The 24,430-nt window shown below is 40.9% G+C and overlaps 3 protein-coding genes and 1 pseudogene across 3 annotated transcripts; all 4 read right to left on the bottom strand.

Annotated features, from left to right (window-relative positions):
• Positions 1 to 1,450: 1,450 nt before the first annotated feature.
• LOC139464518 (neuronal acetylcholine receptor subunit alpha-7-like) lies at positions 1,451 to 2,680 on the bottom strand. Its single transcript, XM_071246043.1, has one exon. The coding sequence runs from the start codon at positions 2,678 to 2,680 to the stop codon at positions 1,451 to 1,453; it is 1,230 nt and encodes a 409-aa protein (XP_071102144.1).
• A 3,012-nt stretch (positions 2,681 to 5,692) lies between these two features.
• Positions 5,693 to 6,673, bottom strand: LOC139464675 (neuronal acetylcholine receptor subunit alpha-2-like). Its single transcript, XM_071246197.1, has one exon. It carries the CDS (start codon positions 6,671 to 6,673, stop codon positions 5,693 to 5,695), a length of 981 nt encoding a protein of 326 aa, XP_071102298.1.
• A 5,551-nt stretch (positions 6,674 to 12,224) lies between these two features.
• On the bottom strand, positions 12,225 to 13,453 carry LOC139464517 (neuronal acetylcholine receptor subunit alpha-7-like; annotated as a pseudogene).
• A 4,358-nt stretch (positions 13,454 to 17,811) lies between these two features.
• On the bottom strand, positions 17,812 to 19,041 carry LOC139464674 (neuronal acetylcholine receptor subunit alpha-7-like). The gene has a single exon (XM_071246196.1). It carries the CDS (start codon positions 19,039 to 19,041, stop codon positions 17,812 to 17,814), a length of 1,230 nt encoding a protein of 409 aa, XP_071102297.1.
• Between the last annotated feature and the right edge of the window lie 5,389 nt (positions 19,042 to 24,430).

Here is a 24,430-nt window from a genome sequence, read left to right as displayed (position 1 = left end):
TGATGAGGTCTTGCTCTCGATACTCTTCCTGGGGGGTTGTAATTAGAATCACAGGCTTATAGAGGAGGAGTGGTTATGTTGCTTCGATATCGTCGAATAACGATCTATTATAACAGAAAAACGCGGAGAAAATAGAAACGAAGATTAGTGCATATGTGGTGTGTGTGTTTGTGTGTGTGTGTGTGTGTGTGTGTGTGTGTGTACTAGTAGGCTTTATAGTGCAATCATATAGGCGGATTCATCATGCCGCAGTGTAACGTTTATCCCCCACTCAGACACAGTATACTGACTCGGAGCCGGCTAATCCTTGTATTACCCTCTTAATGCCGAGCGTCAGCGCATCGAAGAAAAACCAACGTGTTTGTGCTGTGATAGTCACGTGTTCTCATTACGTTCTACAAACTAGTCTTTCCTTGGGGAGTAACATTTAATAACAAGAATGCTTTGTACTTATACATTTTTACTCTTTATGCTTACTGCAAATGAAATTATAAAGGAAATCTTGACATGAGGTGAGGTGGGTTCAAGCTAACTTCACTTATTTTGCGGCCTGCGTGGCTGCTTGTACTAGTCGGGATGTATGCCAGTTTCATAGTGGACTTTGTCACTGTCAGCCATTTTAAAAGACACCCTTCAAGCTGTAAAAAATCTTTGCAGACTGTGTAAACATCGTTACCTGTTTACTTTTTGCACTTTGAAAATCAATGAACGTGTTCAGAATCTCCTAACGATACCTGATATCTCACATGACAGCCAATCTAAGTCTGCCGTTGGCTAGTGACGTCATTATACGCGGGACCAACGCCTTTCCAGGGTAGCTTAATGATTAAGGCGTTAACTCGTCACGCCGAAGACCGTGGTAATATTTTCTGCATCGGCACAATCTCTGAAAAACATTCCTGGGTGCCTGAGAAATGTTTTTTGCTCCTTCAGCGACTGGTTTGGCTGCAAAACACATGAGTTTGACTTATTTTCTTTAATTAATCGATAATCATAAATTGCAACATCTTTATTCACTGAAAACATCACATTAAAAGCAACTCATATTGTCATAAATTCCTCAAATGACTTTTATAAATATATGTCCATTGCACGATTCTGACTTCATCATTCTTGAATCACTATCAAATAGATGAATCCAGGTGTTTGCGAAAATGCGACCGTATCCTGTCCCTCCGGTTGCTCACGTCACACGCGTAAAGGCAAGTCAAGTGTTCACCTGAATAAACACAGGAACATCTAGTTCCTGTTTAAATAGGGAATTGCTTCAGACATCTTTGTGGTGATTGATGCGTAAAATCTGAAAAGATCCACGTCATTTATAACACTGTTTGGCACTCTCCTTACGAGAGAATACATTCAGAAGCAAAGACACATTTACTACTCGAACTGATCTATACGAGAGACAACATGTAATAGCTTTAAACACACGCCATCAATGATTCATAACCTAGAAACCCAAGTTCAAGCCGATGTATATCAGTGTTATTGGAATTCCCAAAAGTAAAGGGATACACAGCACCCAGAAGAAAAACAAATCCAGTGCTTTGCTCACTCGTTCCCATGTGACGGGCTGAGTAGTCTTAGCCTGGAGCTCTTGTAACTGTCCAAATTCCTCAATTGCAGATTTGTCACGGTTTCCAAACCGGCCAAATGCATCGACCTTTTCGACCCAAATTGTGAATCTTTGTAATGTTTTACGAATGGGTTTCGATTCACTCTGTCCACAGAACCGGACACTGAAGATGCTGACGATGACAAATACTGCAGACATTGTAAGTGTGAGTCCAAGGATGATGATGAAGGGCGATATACCCTGGGAGCTCTGGGGTATCATGTCTGTGAGAAAGCCCATGTAGACCCCATAGGAAAGAGGAATCGTTATGGCAAAGGATATCTTTTCTCCTGAATCTGCAGGAATGAGAAACACAAATGTCCCCAGGACGGATAGGATCAACACAGGGAGGATGAAGTTGAAGACAAAATGCACAGGGCGTCTGTCCAGTGTAAGCGTAATAAGCACATGTGATATTGGCTTGTTGTCAAAGGTCTTTTCCTTGGCTGTGATTGATGTTGGTTTTAGCTTCCACTGACCGCCTATGTTTGATCTAGATGTTCCAGCTACTGACTGGCGGACTTTCAGGTCAACTTCTGACGTCGAATATGACCAGACGACAATCTCCAAAGAACACGTCAGGCTATCAAATGGATACATCAGAACGTCCGTTTCACAATGCAGGTAGAATAAGTCTCCTGTCATCCACTGCACGTGTCCATAAGAGGATACTTTCAAAGGCACAAAATCTCCTCCAATATGATTTAGTTGTTGGAAGGAACTGGACACTACAAGATCAGGTATCCACACGTAGCTATCTGGGGGTCTGATAAACTCAACTCCGTCATACATCTCAGAATTCCAGGTGAGAAACTGATCAGACCACGTCACGACAAACCACCCTGTGCATAGGAGCTGTTGTTGAGACTCAATGTATCGGCTCACTGTGTGTAGATGAAAGTCAAATTCAACTGTTATAGTTTCGGATTTGTTGTAGACGGGCCTCTCGTATGGGTTGTTGTTCCAGATGATGTCATTGTAGAGGCGGAATTCACCAGTGGAGTGTCTGGCTGATTCGATGGACAAAACACCAATCACCAAATTGCAGATTGTGTAGAGCAGCATGATTGCACAGATGGTGATGCAGAACTTCGCAGTGCAGACTTTTGAAACCGTGGAGCTGCAATACTGAAAAGATACACGTGTCTCAGAGATTAAATAAGAGGGAATGTAATATAGTCAAATTGATATTGTTAGATTTTTTTATGTGTAACGCCGCATTCAGCATATATATATCTCGAGGCTGGACCCGCGGCAGCGACCAGGAACACCCAATCTATTTAGTGTCACTTGCAACAAACAAGGGTTAGAATCGATGGATGCTTTAATTATTGACTTAGTGTCCTATAATAAATACACAACATGTTTTCGTACAATGTATTCCCACATTCCATTCATTGCTTTCCAGGAGCTTTTTTAATCGATGGCATTTGCATTCTCTTTCATTGGTTAATGCAGGGAAATAAGAGCGACAAAATACCTTTCATGTCCATAAGAAATCTGCTCAAAGGAGAGTTGATTGTATGGTTCCCACTATCCTGAGCATGTGTTTATTAATTACTATCAAATAGTGATTAAAACCGAGTTCTTGCGAAACAGGAAGCGTCAATGGAAGGGAATTGGCTATTCCGTGCTTATTGAATACAATTTTAACTGCACCATCAAGTAATTTAGGAGATGTCTAAAATGTAAAACTATTGCATTGAGTACGCAGACGACGGGCGACCTGCGGCGACAAAACCCTTTTAGACCAGGTGAGCTAACAATAAGGTGAATGCTAGATGTCCTGATGTCGGCTCCTCCTTTCACACAATACTAATCCCATGTTTTGAAGCAGTGAAATTGTGGGTCCCTAACATTATCGTATATTTTGACAAAAATGATAAAAGTTTAATTCATCACATCTGAAGTCTCCATTCTCCACATTCTTATACTAAGATTTAATTCTAATGGTATCGCAAATACAATTTCAGCAGTACGTCACATTTGGCATGTGACTGGTCAAATATTTAATAAGTTAATCCGAATTCTTACCTAATCAGCGTTCTGGTTATTCAAAAAGACATTGCCCTGCATGACTGTTTCAGTTTGATCACCGCATACCTAAATATTTGTCGAAAAGAAATATCTCAATAATTGTTGGTGGGCATTATAATTACAAAATACAGATTTCCAGACACTACTTTATTCAAAGTATATGTCAAATACATTTTTGACAGACAATATCCATTTCTGACGGAAATATTGAAACAAAAATGTAACATTGGATGAGTGAGGTCATGTGACGAGAAACTGGTCGTTCTAATACGGAAATAGATAAAAGAGACAAAACCATTCCCATATTCATAAGAAATATCTTCTAAAAGCAGAGTGCAACGTGATAACAACCCACTTACGAATTTGCAGATAAGCTAAAACATGTGCCACCTCTCAGTGATATATTAAATAAAGTAAGATAAATAGAAAGGGTCACATTCCTGTGAAATGGCATACACAAGTATGTTACTTACCGGTCTTCCGTAAATGAGTTCAGATCATTACCATTATGTTTGTCTTTCACCCCCACACATCTCAACCTTTCAGATGGACAATGTCAAGTCATGGAAACAGTTGGACATGCACAGCTGCGTTAATCCCAACGAACAGTCTGCTATCAACAAGCACAATGATTTACGTCCCCAAAATCCGCTCATAAATACCAACCCTGTTCTGTTTGCACACAACAGCTTGGACTGTTCAGAATGTCAAAACTCGAAGTTGCAGGGTCCTAACATTTCACAATGAAACATAACAGGAACGAGTGTTTTGTGCGTCCAACTACTTCAGCAGTTCATTTACAATTTACATGCTCTAGAAAGTGCAATGTAAACATGGGCACAGAGCCCGAGCACGTCACAGCAGTCAATAACCGTCAATAACGCACCTCTTAAGTCAGTTGTATTAACTGCTAATTCATGTTATCACCGATTCCACTGTGCAGCAAGATTAGAAATTGGCACCAACTCTGTTTAACATCTGTGGAAACCAAGGAATCTTTGGTTGGTGGCAGTTGCAGACGTTGCTGCCTTCAAGATAAACACATGTGCCCTAGTGTCACCTTAAAGCATGTGTCTAACTGCACACATAAAAATAACATAATATTGTGAGTTGTGGACTCGGTTGTCATGATAATTATATGCTAATTGCACATGGAATTTTAGCAATTTTCAATGCTGAATGGTCAGTTAAAATCTTATTCATTATTCATGTCACTTTATGGCATTACTTCATTTGAACACTGTTTCTGCTCGGTAGGCATGACTTTTGATTCGTCCTTCTTCATTTATTGACACAAAATGTATTGCATAAACCAAAGCCAGAGAGTGCACCATCCATAGTGCACGGTCATAGTCGTTTAACACTCTGGTCAAGCTTGGATTCGATCAACGGTGCACGGGTGCCCAAGTTGTTACGTCCAAGGATCCTATTATCGTCGGGTCAAATCCAAGATTTGCACTGAATATGATCCTTAGTTTTTCAGACTGTACCCGCTCTCCTTTGGGCTTCACACACACAAAACTGTCAGAGACCTGCGTCACTTTGCTTTGTTCTCTCAACTATGACTTGACAACCAGCGTCCCCCAATGTCTCTCCCAATTGCGAGGGCTGAAAACTGATTCTTCTCCTGCGACAGATGATAGCTTTTGCTAGTCTAATCTGATTTAGATGAGTTCTTATGTCCTCGTCCGTGCCATCATTGGAGAACAGACCATACAGTTTTGAGTTTCGGGGCGCGAAAAACTAGAGTCATCACTGATTTGCAGTGATTCATTCATATAGCTTTCACTGCTGTTTTGGCTTTTGTGCGGAAAGGAATCTGTTTTGGCGGATAATCGAGACTGGTTACTCTCTGGTGATAACGTTTTGTATTTCAGATGGCACATCATAATAGAGCATACTAAAGTCACACAAAAATAAAGACACTGTCAGTTATTTCCACACACAATTCACAATGAATATTTTTCTCAGAGAATTACTATAACCTATTCTACTAAATACGACATATACAATTGATGGTTCGGAAGAAATATTTTGTCATTAAAGCACTGCTATGGACACCAACAGTACTGGAATCGCTATCAACAAAGGTATACACAACACCCAGAAGAAAAACAGATCCAGAGCCGAGCTCACTCGATTCCACGTCATTACTTGAATATGTTCCTTAGCCTCGCACTCATCTGATTGTTCTGTGTCCTCAGAGATATGGTTAGGATGCAACCTTCTTTGTCGACCACAGTTTTTAACATGTTCAACCCAGACGGTGATTCTTTGGAATGCTTTAGGAACGGGTCGTGAATTACTGCGTGCTGAGATCCTGACACTGAATATGCTGAGGATGACAAATAACGCAGACAATGATAGCGTGATTCCAAGGAAAATGATAAAGGTGGACACACCCTCGGAACTTTGTGGTACCATGTTTGTTAGAAATCCCATGTAGACACCATAAGAAAGAGGAATTGTGATGGCAAATGATACTTTTTCTCCTGAATCTGCTGGAATGAGGAACACAAACGTTCCTAGAAGAGAGAGAATCATGACGGGAAGGATAAAGTTAAAGACAAAATTGGTTGGGAGTCTTTCTAGAATGAGTGTAATTTTCACTGTTGGCATTGTTTTGTTGTCAGAATGTTTTTTCAACGAAATGATAAGGGCTGGCGTCAAACTCCACTGACCCCGTATATTGGAACTGGACACTCCAGCACGAGATTGCCGTGGTTCCAGGTCAACTTCTGTCACTAAGTGTGACCACACAACCAGGTCCATAGAACACTTCAGGCTATCAAATGGGTACAACTCAACATCCACACTACATGGCAGGTAGAATAAATCCCCAGGCATCCACTGTATATGTCCATTTGAAAATAGTTTCAGAGACACGAAATCTCCTCCAAGGCGGTCGAGTTGTTGGAAGGAACTGGACACAACAAGATCAGGTATCCAGATGTAGCTATCTGGGGGTTGTGTCTCAACAGACACAAAACCACAGGCTAGAATTAACAAAATTGGCGACATCATGGTCATATAGCATCAGCCCTTATCTTCTTCCTCTGCGATGACAGCTTAATGTTCAGCACACTTGGCTGCCTGTTCTCAATTCTGGGACCAGCCGATGAAACACACTGACTTTGGTCAAAAGTGCTTCTAGTGTCTCACCTGAAATTAATATAAAAAATAATTAAGTAATTCTTTCTGAATATATGCAAACAAATCTGGTTTTGTGGTATGAGAGTGTTTATCAATTCTGAAATTTTATAACATGCTGACCATGTTTGGGCACATATAATATATTTTTAGTCTTTTGATTTTATCTGTTTGTTGTTTACCTCCGCGCTCAGCAACATTCAAGCTCTTAACTATCGAGTCTGAACCAGACAATCCAGTGATTGACATCATAAGCATCGATCGTAATAATTGGTATCTGATGAAATGCATCAACCAATTTAGTTAGCTGGACCACCCGATGACTTTACCTGCTGCTGACTGATTCCAGCCCGGTTCTTCACGGCGGAATTTCTTGTGTGTAATGAGTCATTGTAATGTCGATCAATTAGTCCGATTTTCAAACTGAATCTGTGTTTTGCATATGGCATATTGAATTGAATTTGGTTTACATATAATAGTAATAGTGTGAATGGTAGCTGATATTTTGACCCTTTCCGTGTACAAAATATGTACATTTAAATGGGTACTATGTATGTATATTTTGTATCTTTATAGCTACATGCAGATGGCCAAATAACTGTTTGCAAGTTTCATACCGCTGCTGACAATACATGGTGAGGTGAGGTGAGGTGAGGTGATTATGCGTCATACGAAAAGACGTTAAAAGATAGTGCTTCTTTTTACACTAACACACTTACGCCGCGACGTGCATGTGTGTGTGCGCGTGTGTGTGAGTGCATGCGTGCGTGTTTGTCGTTGACGGTCAGTACGAATGCCGCTTGTGTAGTTCTAGTCCACACAGATAGCACGCCACAATGTATCATTGATACCCCACTAAGACACAGTATACTGAATCTCAGCCGACCAGGCAGGGTAAAAAGAACTACTATCTTTAAACGTCTTTTCGCATGATGTAGGCGGGCGTCGAACTACCGACCTTTCGTTCTCCGGGCAGACTCTCTTTCCACTAGACCACGGATGTAGTCTGTATCTAAATGGCTTAATGAATGTTGAATGAATATATTGTTTATTCACAAAAAGTGGTAGCTCTTTTCTTACACCCAACGGTATCCTTATATGTTTTACGCTGCAGTGAATAGGCTTGTAACGAAACATTATCCTTTTTCCTATTAAAAACATCCGGCTTCAGATTCTCACCCGACATAGCATTGTCAATTTCAGTATCACGTGACTGAAAAGTACAACTGAATGGCGCGTGCGGAGACTCGATCCGAGATCCGATGTTAAAATTCTTACACAATGTAAACAAATCACTTGTTGTGATAACATAGTCAATAACGCTTGTGCCTGTAGGGGACATAAACGTAAAATCTCCCACACTGGCATCAGATCCACAACGACCATTAAGTATAGTCAAGTTTAGAGAAGCACACATATGAAGCAAAATTCGCCCAAATTTGTTCACAGTCTTATCGGATGAAAATCGCTGTGTGCAAATACCCTCACAGAGAAAATGACACTTGTCAATTTGCAGAGCTCTCATTATATCGTCCTCAACAAAATCAAAGTCTGTTCCAGTGCGGGCGTTGAAGTCGCCCCCGAGGAGGATAGAGACGTTCCCCACTTGTTGAAGTACATATATTAACGCATCCTGGAGTATAGATACGCCGCACTTGTCAGCTTTATTGACATACCAATTTGACTTCTCTGGATTGATGTATACACAACCTATAAGAGTGTCCTTAGCATTATTAAATACAGATTTCTTTAGCAAAATGAAAACACAGTTGTCACATATTTTTGACCATAAAATGGATTTTGAAAGTGTGTTTTTTATTAACAATGTAATACCACCGGATAGCCTACCTTGTTTGGAGATTTGGCAAGCATCAACATTAAAGTAAACATATTCAGAGAACTCCTTTGAAAAGTCGCAAGCTTTTAGCCAGGTTTCACACAATCCTATAATTGTAAATGTACGTATGTAATTAAGGAATTCATAATGAATGTTAAGGGTAATAGATACGTTATATTTAATCATACTTCTTTTCAAGAGACTGTCCCGTCAGCCAACCAAATTGTGTTTAAACAATATGTTAGAGATTTGTCTAGTTACCTGCATATTTGAAACAATACCACAATATGTGAAGAAATTAACATAATTTCCTTTGATTCAAAATCGTGTATTTTTGTTGTAAATATATAACTAAACAAATCTACGAAATCATATGCGTAACTGATTATTTAAGAAAATGAGTGAGTGAGTGAGTATGGTTTTACGCCGCTTTTAGCAATATTCCAGCAAAATCACGGCGGGGGACACCAGATATGGGCTTCACACAATGTACCCATGTCGGAAATCGAATCCGGGTCTTTGGCGTGACGAGCGAACGCTTTAACCACTAGGTTACCCGACCGCCCACTTAAGAAAATGAAAGTATAGAAATGACGTTATTATAAAATTATGCTAGTACAAATATTCGTGTACAATGCCTTTAACAATGATATGAGTATTTTGGATCAATCAGTTAACATCCAAATAGGAAAACAATATCCATCAGGGCATGCTCCACAAAGAGATATTTGCACCAAGACAGCCGTACCGCCCATGCATTACCACTGATAAAGGCAGCCGTAGAACTAAGGTTGCTTTGTGGAAAAGGTATCCTGATCGCTAACTAAACTTACCGGTAAAGATGTAGTTATTTCCTTGTTGAAACACCTTAGTCCATTGTAAATCCATACCCGTCATAATGGAACAGTGATACCGTGTCGCAGAAAGACATGTAGTTCGTTTTATCTTTCCTGTGAGAAACGTAAAAACATTCCACTCCAAAAACGTCCTTTCCACGATAATGCCACCTACCGATCTGTTATCAGCCTGTACACAGATCGATGAGGTGCAACCGATATGACTGTGTGTAAGCAGCCTCCCCGGTATCGCACGTCCACGATGAATAACATAACAAACACCACTGAGGCCCTGTAACCTGCAACACTGGTTTACACAAATGCCATTAGGACTGATGAATAATTACAACATGCAAACAGTTGTCGGGACATCAGTTACACAATACAAATTAGTTGATGTGTCTCGTAACATCGTGGATGTTTACAGTGATTTCCATGGAGAGCGTTGACCTCATTAAATACTCTGTGATTGATCATGAGAAGTCGTAATCTGTCAGAATCATTCAATTTCCTTCTGAGGTGTTTATTAGAGGCTTCTACGCGCATCCACTATTAAATGTTGTGATCACTTGTGAATCTAAAACCAATCAACGTGTCCTAAGCACCTTGTACATAGGCAGTCAAAACCATGGCAACCTGTGTAACCCGCTGTATGACAAAAGGGATGATTTCGATTTTCCAGCTTTGGATTTCGGCTTTATCTTAACGAATATGCAATCAGATCCAGCTTATGGCGTCAATATTTCTGCTAAAATAGTTAAGAACATTTGTCTTACAACTGAGTACTTCAATATAGAGTTCACCACCAAAGGCCCTATTCCAGTGATAATACATTCAAAATACCCATGAAGATCCAAGTTAGAATTGGTCTTCAGCAACCTGTGCTTGCCATTTGAGATGATTGACATGATCGTGTGGTTAGTCTCGCATGCCACCATCCAAATTGTGTTAATCGATGCTCATAATGTCAGTCATTGGATTGCATGGTTCAGACTCGGTTATTTACAACAAACAAAGAAACAAATATAATAAAAAGACTGCTTTCGAAGCAGTTGCACATAATCGAATGCATTGTGTGAGTACATTATTGCTAAGATCTTATGTTTGCGAGGCGCTGTATTCTGATAATGCTCAAATGAATTCTGTCTGAAAGATCCTTAAAACATTGTGTGAAGTATTTCTTCTCCCTCAAAATCTTTGTAAATGTTTTTGTGATACGTGAACAGGTTCGGGTGTGATACTCAATTTTGTACTGTACAGAGTGAAACAATTGTGCATTCAAACTGTAAGTCACGTTTGTCTGTTCGAAGAATGGAACTCTTTTTCAACAATTTTGAAATGATAATAACAGTCCATATGAACCTCAAAATAGTTTTTGTGAAATATGTTATCTTTGGTTTGTGTTGGGGCTAATTCTTTGTTGAAACAAAGATTAGTGCATATGTGTGTGTGTGTGGTGTGTGGTGTGTGGTGAGTGTGTGTGTATGTGTGTGTGTGTGTGTGTACTAGTAGGCTTTATAGTGCAATCATACTGATTCATCATGGCGCAGTTTAACGTTTATCCCCCACTCAGACACAGTATACTGACTCCGAGCCGGCTAATCCTTGTATTACCCTCTTAATGCCGAGCGTCAGCGCATCGAAGAAAAACCAACGTGTTTTTGCTGTGATAGTCAAGTGTTCTCATTACGTTCTACAAACTAGTCTTTCCTTGGGGAGTAACATTTAATAACAAGAATGCTTTGTACTTATACATTTTTACTCTTTATGCTTACTGCAAATGAAATTATAAAGGAAATCTTGACATGAGGTGAGGTGGGTTCAAGCTTACTTCACTTATTTTGCGGCCTGCGTGGCTGCTTGTACTAGTCGGGATGTATGCCAGTTTCATAGTGGACTTTGTTACTGTCAGCCATTTTAAAAGACACCCTTCAAGCTGTAAAAAATCTTTGCAGACTGTGTAAACATCGTTACCTGTTTACTTTTTGCACTTTGAAAATCAATGAACGTGTTCAGAATCTCCTAACGATACCTGATATCTCACATGAAAGCAAATCTAAGTCTGTCGTTGGCCAGTGACGTCATCATACGCGGGACCAACGCCTTTCCAGGGTAGCTTAATGATTAAGGCGTTAACTCGTCACGCCGAAGACCGTGGTAATATTTTCTGCATCGGCACAATCTCTGAAAATCATTCCTGGGTGCCTGAGAAATGGTTTTTTGCTCCTTCAGCGACTGGTTTGCCTGCAAAACACATGAGTTTGACTTATTTTCTTTAATTAATCGATAATCATAAATTGCAACATCTTTATTCACTGAAAGCATCACATTAAAAGCAACTCATATTGTCATAAATTCCTCAAATGACTTTTATAAATATATGTCCATTGCACGATTCTGACTTCATCATTCTTGAATCACTATCAAATAGATGAATCCAGGTGTTTGCGAAAATGCGACCGTATCCTGTCCCTCCGGTTGCTCACGTCACACGCGTAAAGGCAAGTCAAGTGTTCACCTGAATAAACACAGGAACATCTAGTTCCTGTTTAAATAGGGAATTGCTTCAGACATCTTTGTGGTGATTGATGCGTAAAATTTGAAAAGATCCACGTCATATATAACACTGTTTGGCACTCTCCTTAAGAGAGAATACATTCAGAAGGAAAGACACATTTACTACTCGAACTGATCAATACGAGAGACAACATATAATAGCTTTAAACACACGCCATCAATGATTCATAACCTAGAAACCCAAGTTCAAGCCGATGTATATCAGTGTTATTGGAATTCTCAAAAGTAAAGGGATACACAGCACCCAGAAGAAAAACAAATCCAGTGCTTTGCTCACTCGTTCCCATGTGACGGGCTGAGTAGTCTTAGCCTGGAGCTCTTGTAACCGTCCAGATTCCTCAATTGCAGGTTTGTCACGGTTTCCAAACCGGCCAAATGCATCGACCTTTTCGACCCAAATTGTGAATCTTTGTAATGTTTTACGAATGGGTTTCGATTCACTCTGTCCACAGAACCGGACACTGAAGATGCTGACGATGACAAATACTGCAGACATTGTAAGTGTGAGTCCAAGGATGATGATGAAGGGCGATATACCCTGGGAGCTCTGGGGTATCATGTCTGTGAGAAAGCCCAAGTAGACCCATATGACAGAGGAATCGTTATGGCAAAGGATATTTTTTCTCCTGTATCTGCTGGAATGAGAAACACAAATGTCCCCAGGACCGACAGGATCAACACAGGGAGGATGAAGTTGAAGACAAAATGCACAGGGCGTCTGTCCAGTGTAAGCGTAATAAGCACATGTGATATTGGCTTGTTGTCAAAGGTCTTTTCCTTGGCTGTGATTGATGTTGGTTTTAGTTTCCACTGACCGCCTATGTTTGAACTAGATATTCCAGCTACTGACTGGCGGACTTTCAGGTCAACTTCTGACGTCGAATATGACCAGACGACAATCTCCATGGAACACTTCAGGCTATCAAATGGATACATTAGAACGTCCGTTTCACAATGCAGGTAGAATAAGTCTCCTGTCATCCACTGCACGTGTCCATAAGAGGACACTTTTAAAGGCACGAAATCTCCTCCAACGTGGTTGAGTTGTCTGAAGGAATTGGACACAACAATATCAGGTTTCCACACGTAGCTATCTGGGGGTCTGATAAACTCAACTCCGTCATACATCTCAGAATTCCAGTTGAGAAACTGATCAGACCACGTCACAACAAACCAACCTGTGCATAGGAGCTGTTGTTGAGACTCAATGTATCGGCTCACTGTGTGAAGATGAAAGTCAAATTCAACTGTTATAGTTTCGGATTTGTTGTAGACGGGCCTCTCGTTTGGGTTGTTGTTCCAGATGATGTCATTGTAGAGGCGGAATTCACCAGTGGAGTGTCTGGCTGACTCGATAGACACAACACCAATCACCAGATTACAGATTGTGAAGAGCAGCATGATTGCCATGGAGCTGCAATACTGAAAAGATACACGCGTCTCAGAGATTAAATAAGAGGGAATGTAAAATAGTCAAATTGATATTGTTAGATTGTTTTATGTGTAACGCCGCATTCAGCATATTACTACTCAAAAGAAGTTAAAGAACACCCAAATACGTTATCGAAATGACTCAAAAAATAGATCGTGGACACAGGAACAACACTGATTGGGAAATTTAAGTATTTAATCATGACATTTCATTGACGAAAGAAACGCTGGCATACAGCTAACCAGAGCAAAACAATATGAACTGCATGTACCCTATAAATCAAAAGTCACACACTACAGTTCAGGATAATCCTGTTCCTTCAATATCGGGTATGTCCACCCCTGGAAGCAATACAGTCCTGACATCTTCTGCACATAGATCGGACAAGCTGCTGCAGTGTTGCCTGTAGAATTACTTGCCATTCCTGATGAAGAAATCCTAACAGTTGCTGGAGATTAACAGGAGGTGGATGGTTAGCTTGAACAGCTCTTCCCAAGGCATCCCAAAGATGTTCAATGGGCGCCAGATCTGGCGAATAAGCAGGCCATTGCATAACGGTAATCTGCCTTTGTGTGTGATCGTCAGTGATAATCCGAGCGCGGTGGGGTCTTGCATTGTCGTCCTGAAGGATAGCACCTTGACCAATCTGATGAAGTGTGGGCAATACAACGGGTTCAAGAATCTCATCACGGTACCTGGCAGCATTCAGATTCCCGACAATATGGTACAGAGGAGTCCTGTGATTCCAACTGAATCCTCCCCATACAACACTGATCCCCCACCAAAAGCGACACGTTCACGTACTGTGGCATCAGTGAATCTCTCTCCAGTACGACGCCACACCCGTATTCTTCCATCATTGAGCTCCAAACAGAATCGCGACTCGTCTGTAAACAGTACACGAGACCATTGCTGTCTGTTCTAATGCACATGTTGTCGACACCAAGCCAGACGTGCTGTTCTGTGAACTGGACGTAAAGGTGGTCTCACTGCTTGTCGTCGACTTCTCAAGTTCGCAACTTGTAAACGGTTTCGCACCGTCTGATCACTAACGACAGTGTTATTGACAGCCCTTAACTGTAACCTGAGGTTGTTTGCTGTTGATGTACGCTGCCTGAGTGCTTGGAGAACCAGGTATCGGTCATCACGTTGTGAGGTACACCTTGGCCGTCCAGAACGATGTTGCTCTTGCACTCTGACAGTGGCAGCAAAACGATGCCAAAGGGTGTGAATGACAGAGGGGGACACCTGCAATCTTCTGCCCACCTCACGTAAATAAAGGCCATCCTGGAGCCAACCAATAGCTCGTCCTCTATTAACATCAGTCAGATGTCGTCTCTGTGGCATGGTTTTGGAGAGTGTGATTACACGATCATCGTCATCGCCTTCTTAAAGGGAACACATGCACGTGCACCATGAACATCACCACTTTCATATGCTGAGCATGGAAATTATGTTGGTTGTTGCTAAGGACAGGTGCAGCATTGTGTTTGGGCGACAATATTCCTGTGTTTTGCTCATGTTTTCATTTCATTTGTATTACTAGCAGAAGTGTTTCCAGAAAGTGTCAGGAGGAACAGCAATACCCCAGACGTGGTACAACAAGTTGCCAAACATTAGATGATAGTAATGTTATAATACATAATGCCATGACCAATTTGCTAAATCATGTATTATATATCTGGTGTTCTTTAACTTCTTTTGAGTAGTATATATATCTCGAGGCTGGACCCGCGGCAGCGACCAGGAACACCCAATCTATTTAGTCGTCTCTTGCAACAAACATGGGTTAGAATCGATGGATGCTTTTATTATTGACTTAGTGTCCTATAATATATACACAACATGTTTTGGTACAATGTATTCCCACATTCCATTCATTGCTTTCCAACGAAAACAGGAGCTTTTTTAATCAATGGCATTTGCATTCTCTTTCATAGGTTAATGCAGGGAAATAAGAGCGACAAAATACCTTTCATGTCCATAAGAAATCTGCTCAAAGGAGAGTTGATTGTACGGTTCCCACTATCCTGAGCATGTGTTTATTGATTACTATCAAATAGTGATTAAAACCAAGTTCATGCCAAAAAAGGAAGCGTCAATGGAAGGGAATTGGCTATTCCGTGCTTATTGAATACAATTTTAACTGAACCATCAAGTCATTTAGGAGATGTCTATTCTAGTGAGATTTAATTCTAGTGGTATCGCAAATACAATTTCAGCAGTACGTCACATTTGGCATGTGACTGGTCAAATATTTAATAAGTTAATCCGAATTCTTACCTAATCAGCGTTCTGGTTATTCTAAAAGACATTGCCCTGCATGACTGTTTCAGTATGATCACCGCAGACCTAAATATTTGTCGAAAAGAAATATCTCAATAATTGTTGGTGGACATTATAATTACAAAGTACAGATTTACGGACACTACGTTATTCAAAGTATATGTCAAATATATTTTTAACAGACAATATCCATTTGTGACGGAAATATTGAAACAAAAATGTAACATTGGATGAGTGAGGTCATGTGACGAGAAACTGGTCGTTCTAATACGGAAATAGATAAAAGAGACAAAACCATTCCCATATTCATAAGAAATCTCTTCTAAAAGCAGAGTGCAACGTGATAACAACCCACTTACGAATTTGCAGATAAGCTAAAACATGTGCCACCTCTCAGTGATATATTAAATAAAGTAAGATAAATAGAAAGGGTCACATTCCTGTGAAATGGCATACACAAGTATGTTACTTACCGGTCTTCCGTAAATGAGTTCAGATCATTACCATTATGTTTGTCTTTCACCCCCACACATCTCAACCTTTCAGATGGACAATGTCAAATCATGGAAACAGTTGCACATGCACAGCTGCGTTAATCCCAACGAACAGTCTCCTATCAACAAGCACAATGATTTACGTCCCCAAAATCCGCTCATAAAGACCAACCCTGTTCTGTTTGCACACAACAGCTTGGACTGTTCAGAATGTCAAAACTCGAAGTTGCAGGGTCCTAACATTTCACAATGAAACATAACAGGAACGAGTGTTTTGTGCGTCCAACTACTTCAGCAGTTCATTTACAATTTACATGCTCTAGAAAGTGCAATGTAAACATGGGCACAGAGCCCGAGCACGTCACAGCAATCAATAACCGTCAATAACGCACCTCTTAAGTCAGTTGTATTAACTGCTAATTCATGTTATCACCGATTCCACTGTGCAGCAAGATTAGAAATTGGCACCAACTCTGTTTAACATCTGTGGAAACCAAGGAATCTTTGGTTGGTGGCAGTCGCAGACGTTGCTGCCTTCAAGATAAACACATGTGTCCTAGTGTCACCTTAAAGCATTTGTCGAACTGCACACATAAAAATAACATAATATTGTGATTTTTGGACTTGGTTGTCATGATAATTATATGCTAATTGCACATGGGAATTTTAGCAATTTTCAGTGCTGAATGGTCAGTTAAAATCTTATTCATTATTCATGTCACTTTATGGCATTACTTCATTTGAACACTGTTTCTGCTCGGTAGGCATGACTTTTGATTCGTCCTTCTTCATTTATTGACACAACATGTATTGCATAAACCAAAGCCAGAGAGTGCACCATCCATACTGCACGGTCATAGTCGTTTAACACTCTGGTCAAGCTTGGATTCGATCAACGGTGCACGGGTGCCCAAGTTGTTACGTCCAAGGATCCTATTATCGTCAGGTCAAATCCAAGATTTCCACTGAATATGATCCTTAGTTTTTCAGACTGTACCCGCTCTCCTTTGGGCTTCACACACACAAAACTGTCAGAGACCTGCGTCACTTTGCTTTGTTCTCTCAACTATGACTTGACAACCAGCGTCCCCCAATGTCTCTCCCAATTGCGAGGGCTGAAAACTGATTCTTCTCCTGCGACACATGATAGCTTTTGCTAGTCTAATCTGATTTAGATGAGTTCTTATGTCCTCGTCCGTGCCATCATTGGAGAACAGACCATACAGTTTTGAGTTTCGGGGCGCGAAAAACTAGAGTCATCACTGATTTGCAGTGATTCATTCATATAGCTTTCACTGCTGTTTTGGCTTTTGTGCGGAAAGGAATCTGTTTTGGCGGATAATCGAGACTGGTTACTCTCTGGTGATAACGTTTTGTATTTCAGATGGCACATCATAATAGAGCATACTAAAGTCACACAAAAATAAAGACACTGTCAGTTATTTCCACACACAATTCACAATGAATATTTTTCTCAGAGAATTACTATAACCTATTCTACTAAATACGACATATACAATTGATGGTTCGGAAGAAATATTTTGTCATTAAAGCACTGCTATGGACACCAACAGTACTGGAATCGCTATCAACAAAGGTATACACAACACCCAGAAGAAAAACAGATCCAGAGCCGAGCTCACTCGATTCCACGTCATTACTTGAATATGTTCCTTAGCCTCGCACTCATCTGATTGTTCTGTGTCCTCAGAGATATGGTTAGGATGCAACCTTCTTTGTCGACCACAGTTTTTAACATGTTCAACCCAGACGGTGATTCTTTGGAATGCTTTAGGAACGGGTCGTGAATTACTGCGTGCTGAGATCCTGACACTGAATATGCTGAGGATGACAAATAACGCAGACAATGATAGCGTGATTCCAAGGAAAATGATAAAGGTGGACACACCCTCGGAACTTTGTGGTACCATGTTTGTTAGAAATCCCATGTAGACACCATAAGAAAGAGGAATTGTGATGGCAAATGATACTTTTTCTCCTGAATCTGCTGGAATGAGGAACACAAACGTTCCTAGAAGAGAGAGAATCATGACGGGAAGGATAAAGTTAAAGACAAAATTGGTTGGGAGTCTTTCTAGAATGAGTGTAATTTTCACTGTTGGCATTGTTTTGTTGTCAGAATGTTTTTTCAACGAAATGATAGGGGCTGACGTCAAACTCCACTGACCCCGTATATTGGAACTGGACACTCCAGCACGTGATTGCTGTGGTTTCAGGTCAACTTCTGTCACTGAGTGTGACCACACAACCAGATTCATAGAACACCTCAGGCTATCAAATGGGTACAACTCAACATCAACATTACATGGCAGGTAGAATAAATCCCCAGGCATCCACTGTATACGTCCATTTGAAAATAGTTTCAGAGACACGAAATCTCCTCCAAGGCGGTCGAGTTGTTGGAAGGAATTGGACACAACAATATCAGGTTTCCACACGTAGCTATCTGGGGGTCTGATAAACTCAACTCCGTCATACATTTCAGAATTCCAGGTGAGAAACTGATCAGACCACGTCACAAAAAACCACCCTGTGCATAGGAGCTGTTGTTGTGACTCAATGTATTGGCTCACTGTATGTAGATGAAAGTCAAATTCAACCGTAATAGTTTTGGATTTGTTGTAGACGGGCCTCTCGTATGGGTTGTTGTTCTTAATGATGTCATTGTAGAGGCGGAATTCACCAGTGGCGTTTCTGAGTTGTGTCTCAACGGACACAAAACCACAGGCAAGAATATACAAAACTGGCGACATCATGGTCGTATAGCATCAGCCCTTATCTTCTTCCTCTGCTTAATGTTCAGCACACTTGGCTGCCTGTTCTCAATTCTGGGACCAGCCAATGAAACGCACTGACTTTGGTCAAAAGCGCTTCTTGTGTCTTTCCTGAAATTAACATGAAAAATGAAGAAATAAGAAGTAATTATTTCTGAATATATGTAAACAAATCTAGTTTTGTGATATGAAAGTGCTTAGCAATTCTGAAATTTGATAACACGCTGGCCGTGTTGGGGCACACATAATGTATTCCCACGACTACAAGCGTTCCTTCTCAGGCCTTTCGGGTGTGTGTGTTGGGTATGTGTTAGTTGATTTGTTTTTATCAAACTCGTTTTGGATAGTCAATTGCTCACCATAGGTACGGTTGGGTAACAAAAGACTTTCTTTTTCTTTCCACTTACATATCGCCATAAAAGAGGCTTACATGACAAATATAGCCTTGAGCTTTAGAGTGAGTGAGTGAGTTGGGTTTAACGCCGCTTTTAACAGTATTCCAGTTATATCACGGCGTGTCAGCTTAATGTGGGAGGAAAGCCCGAAGTGATGCAGGTCGCAGACGTTTACAACTTTGGTGAAACCCACGAGCACGGGTATGGTGCTGACAAACCTAGAAACATAATTAAGGCGAACCGGGATTCGAACCCACAATCATAGGTTTGTGACGTGCCCAAGAGACGCAACTCTGCACAGTGAATCGCGGTGCCTTAGACGACTTGGCCATGAGCTTTAGGCATTTTGTAAAGAATCGAATAGTGTGAATGGAAGCTGATATTTTCGCTTTTTCCATGTGCATTTCAGAGGGTACTATGTATGTATATTTTGCATCTTTATAGCCTCAGATGGCCAAAGGATTATTCTCGCTGCTGACATTACCTGTTGAAGTGAGGTGAAGATTATGCGTCATACGAAAAGACGTTAAAAGATGTGCTTCTTTTTACACTTACACACTTACGCCGCGACGTGCATGTGTGTGTGCGTGTGTGCGTGTGTGAGTGCGTGCGTGCATGCGCGCACGTGTTTGTCGTTGACGGTCCATACGAATGTCGCTTGTATAGATCTAGTCCACACAGATAGCATGCCACAGTTTATCATTGATACCCCACTCTGACACAGTATACTCAATCTCACCCGACCAGGCAGGGTAAAAAAGGAGCACTGTCTTTTAACGTTTTTTCGTATGACGTTGGCAGGCATCGAACTACCGACCTTTTGTTCTCCGGGTAGACTCTCTATTCGCTAGACCACGGATGTAGTCTGTATCTAAATGACTTAATGAATGTTAAGGGTAATGGGTACGATATATTTTATCATACTTCTGACCGGTCAGCCAACCAAACTTTGTTTAAACAATATGTTTGAGTTTTGTCTTGTTACCTGCATATTTGAAACAATGCCACTACATGTGAAGAAATTAACTCAATTTCCTTCCATTCGAAATCGTGTATTTGTTGTAAATATATAACTAAACAAATTTATGAAATCCTGTCCGTAACTGGTAAGATTATTCAAGAAAATGAAATATAGAAATGACGTCATTATAAAACTATGCTAGTACAAATATTCGTATACAAAGCCTTTTACATTCATATGAGTATTTTGGATCAATCAGTTAACATCCAAATAGGAAAACAATATCCATCAGGGCATACTCCACAAAGCGATCTTTGCACCAAGACAGCCATAGTGCCTATGCATTACCACTGATAAAGGCAGCCGTAGAACTCAACGGTATCCTGCTCGCTAACTAAACTTACCGGTAAAGATGTAGTTATTTCCTTGTTGAAACACCTTGGTCCATTGTAAATTCATATCCCTCCTGATGGTACAGTGATATAGTGTCGCAAAAATACATGAAGTTTGTTATATCTTTCCTGTGAGAAACGTAAAAACATTCAACCAAACTACAAAACGTCCTATCCACGATAATGCCACCTACCGATCTGTTATCAGCCTGTACACAGATCGATGAGATGCAACCGATAACGCACGTCCACGATGAATATCATAACAAACACCACTGAGGCCCTGTAACCTGCAACACTGGTTTACACAAATGCCATTAGGACTGATGAATAATTACAACATGCAGACAATTAACGGGACATCAGTTACACAATACAAATCAGTTGATGTGTCTTACAACATCGTGGATGTTTACAGTGATTTCCGTGGAGAACGTGGATCACATTGAGAAGTGTGTGATTGATCATGAGAAGTCGTAATCAGTCAGAATCATTCTGAATCAATTTCCTTTTGAGGCGTTTATTAGAGTGAGTGAGTGAGTATGGTTTTACGCCGCTTTTAGCAATATTCCAGCAATATCACGGCGGGGGACACTAGAAATGGGCTTTACACATTGTACATTTATTAGAGGCTTCTACACGCATCCACTATTAAATGTCGTGATCACTTGTGAATCTAAAACCAATCAAAGTGTTCTAAGCACCTTGTACATAGGCAGTCAAAACCATGGCAACTTGTATGACAAGACTGAGGATTTCGGCTTTATGTTGACGAATATGCAATCAGATCAGCTTATGGTGTTCACATTTCTGCTGAAGTAGTTTAGAAAATGTACATTTTATCCACATTTCGAGGAAAGACGTGTGTCATGCTACTGAGTGCTTTAATAAAAGGGTTCACCACCAAAGGCCCTATTCAAGTGATTTTACTGGTAGTCATTCAGATGAATTTACTAAATATGACACGTCCTTCGTCAACACCTTGTGTCATGACTGATTTCCATGAGGTATTATTGCGCCCTGTAAAATCAGTTTCCAGAATGTTCAATATCGATTGTTCTCTGGCCTTGAATTTTATTTTAATTCAAAATGTAATTATAGCTAACTCGGCCGACCTATTCTTTGTTCGACAGACGTACTGCGCGTCTTGGGCTCTAACAGCTAAATGCATACGTTGGTTGAACAAGGAGCAAAATTGTAGTTTACACTTTCTTTTTACGTCGGCCGATGTTAACATGTTTCAAGATACATTGGGTGATGATTTGAAATGAATCGGAAGTCATGCTCTCAAGTGGAGTGAGCGATAGGGTAGCCAGATGGTTTAAGCATTCGCCCATTATGTGAAGACCTATGTTCGATTCCCTACATGGGTACAATGTAGGAGGCCAAGCCCTGGCGTCCCTCCTTTTCACATTGCTGGAATATTACTAAAAGCTGTGTAAAACCCTCACTCACTCCGGACGAAGGAGTATAATAGACCTTTTCGCACATCATCTTTTACTTTACAATCCACCACACCACAGGGTGTGTACAGGTCTACTATATACAAAAGGGTGTGAACAGGCCTACTATATACAAAAGGGTGTGAACAGGCCTACTATATACAAAAGGGTGTGAACAGGTCTACCATATACCACAGGTTGTGAACAGGTCTTCTATATACCACACGGTGTGAACAAGTCTTCTTTATACCACACGATGTGAACAGGTCTACTGTATACTACACGGATGAACAGATCTACTTTATGCCCCATGGTGTGAAAAGGTCTACTTTATACCACACGGTGTGAAAAGGTCTACTTTATGCCCCATGGTGTGAAAAGGTCTACTTTATACCACACGGTGTGAAAAGGTCTACTTTATACCACACGGTGTGAACAGGTCTACATTATACCACACGGTGCGAACAGGTATACTTTGTACTACATGATGTGAACAGGTCTACTCTATACCACACGGTGTGAACAGATCCTCTATGTGTGATGAATAGGAGCAAGAACTGTTAGTGTCTGTGTAATTTTCTTTGATTGTTGTTTAACGCCGCACTCAGCAATATTTCAGCTATATGACGGCGATCTCAACACAGTCAGCGAGCCTTACCGACCGATCCCGTTACTCGCCTTTTTTTAAGCATTGGTTGCTGAAGACCTATTCTTACCCGGATCTTCACAGGTCGACACTGAATAGTAAATAAATTTAAATCCACAGGCGTCGACAGGTCCATTATGAAACAACTGTATGTAAGTAATCAATAATCCAGATTTAAATTTGTGTCCAGTTCTTAATATTTCCCAAACTCCGCTTTTCATGGGCGTTTATGGAAACAAAAAAGACACTCTAATGTCTGTTTGTATCCAAGATTTTGTTGTTGTTGTAATTGCCAACATTCACTGTATCATCTTGTTAACAACGTGCAATGCACGAATTCTTACGCACGTCATTCAAGTAGAATCCTGGAGTACTGGATTACCCAACAATGATCGGTGTGCGTTTGTTCCATAACATACCTTCATAGCCCTTTGCCCAGGGAAATGTCAGTGTCATGTCTGGCAAATTATCACTGCACCACAGGTGTGCATGTATCATTTATCTCAACTGCAATGTACACTCAATCATTATACAGGCAGAATACTCTTTGCTGGTACAATCTGATGCGAAAATGACAAATCAGACAGAAATCAGAAACAATCTTGTTTGAGGCCGCACTGAGCAATGTTCCAGCTATATGTCAAAGGCCTGTACATAATCGATTCTGGGCCAGACAATGCAGCGATCGATATTGTGAGTAACAATCCACGCCATCAGGGTATGATGACACACAATCAACCTTCCAGGGGTCCGTATGACTGCATTCATTTTGCGTCTCATCCCACCAATGAGACGTCGGGTCTACTAAAGGGGGAACTGTATTACCCAAGAACAATTGTGTCACCCATTCATGAAAACCAAACAATTGAAACATCAAATATGACAACAAAACAAAACACTTTGTGTGTGGCAAAATATGGGCACAGTTTATTCAGTATTGGTGGCGGTACCCTGGGGAAGATACCTATCACAAATAATAACCTATCACCATTATGAAACACCCGAGCAGTTCAAAAACCAGGGGAGATAACCCACGAGGGTAACCATCGATGAGCAACTCCCCTCCCTGCCCCTGTCAACAAACCATCGAAGCAACCTAGCAAATATAATATCTGAGCGCAAAACTAGAACACCCGAGCAGCTCAGAACCCAGAGGAGATAACCCACGGGGTAACCATCAATGGGCAACTCCCCTCACTGGCCCTGTCGACAAGCCGTCGACTAACATGCGTGCTAAATCAAACAAAAACCCTACAAGCCGTCGGAACATCCCCTCCAGGAGGCTGCTGGACCAACCCCAAACCATAGCCATGAACACATAGCAAAGGGATGCTTGTGAGGGTAACTCATCAACAAACATTGCCCCTATTCAAATACAGATTTCCCCCAGGATCCAGCCACTGATCCAGTATGGGATCACCGCCACCAAATTGATCTGAAGTTTGCTATTGCAGAGCCTCCTGAATGGCACCTAACTCGGACGGATGAATGTCATCATCAAAATACAGGCATGCATCCTTTGCCTTGATCTGAAG

The sequence above is a fragment of the Haliotis cracherodii genome, unplaced genomic scaffold (assembly GCF_022045235.1).
Source record: "Haliotis cracherodii isolate W230 unplaced genomic scaffold, xgHalCrac1.p SCAF_17, whole genome shotgun sequence".
Taxonomy (NCBI): domain Eukaryota; kingdom Metazoa; phylum Mollusca; class Gastropoda; order Lepetellida; family Haliotidae; genus Haliotis; species Haliotis cracherodii.
This window is presented reverse-complemented; position numbering and strand designations above follow the sequence as displayed.

Excerpts from the sequence above, each read along its gene's own strand:
- LOC139464518 (XM_071246043.1), bottom strand. The coding sequence starts at position 2,680 with ATGCTGCTCTACACAATCTGCAATTTGGTGATTGGTGTTTTGTCCATC.
- LOC139464675 (XM_071246197.1), bottom strand. The coding sequence starts at position 6,673 with ATGTCGCCAATTTTGTTAATTCTAGCCTGTGGTTTTGTGTCTGTTGAG.
- LOC139464674 (XM_071246196.1), bottom strand. The coding sequence starts at position 19,041 with ATGATGTCGCCAGTTTTGTATATTCTTGCCTGTGGTTTTGTGTCCGTT.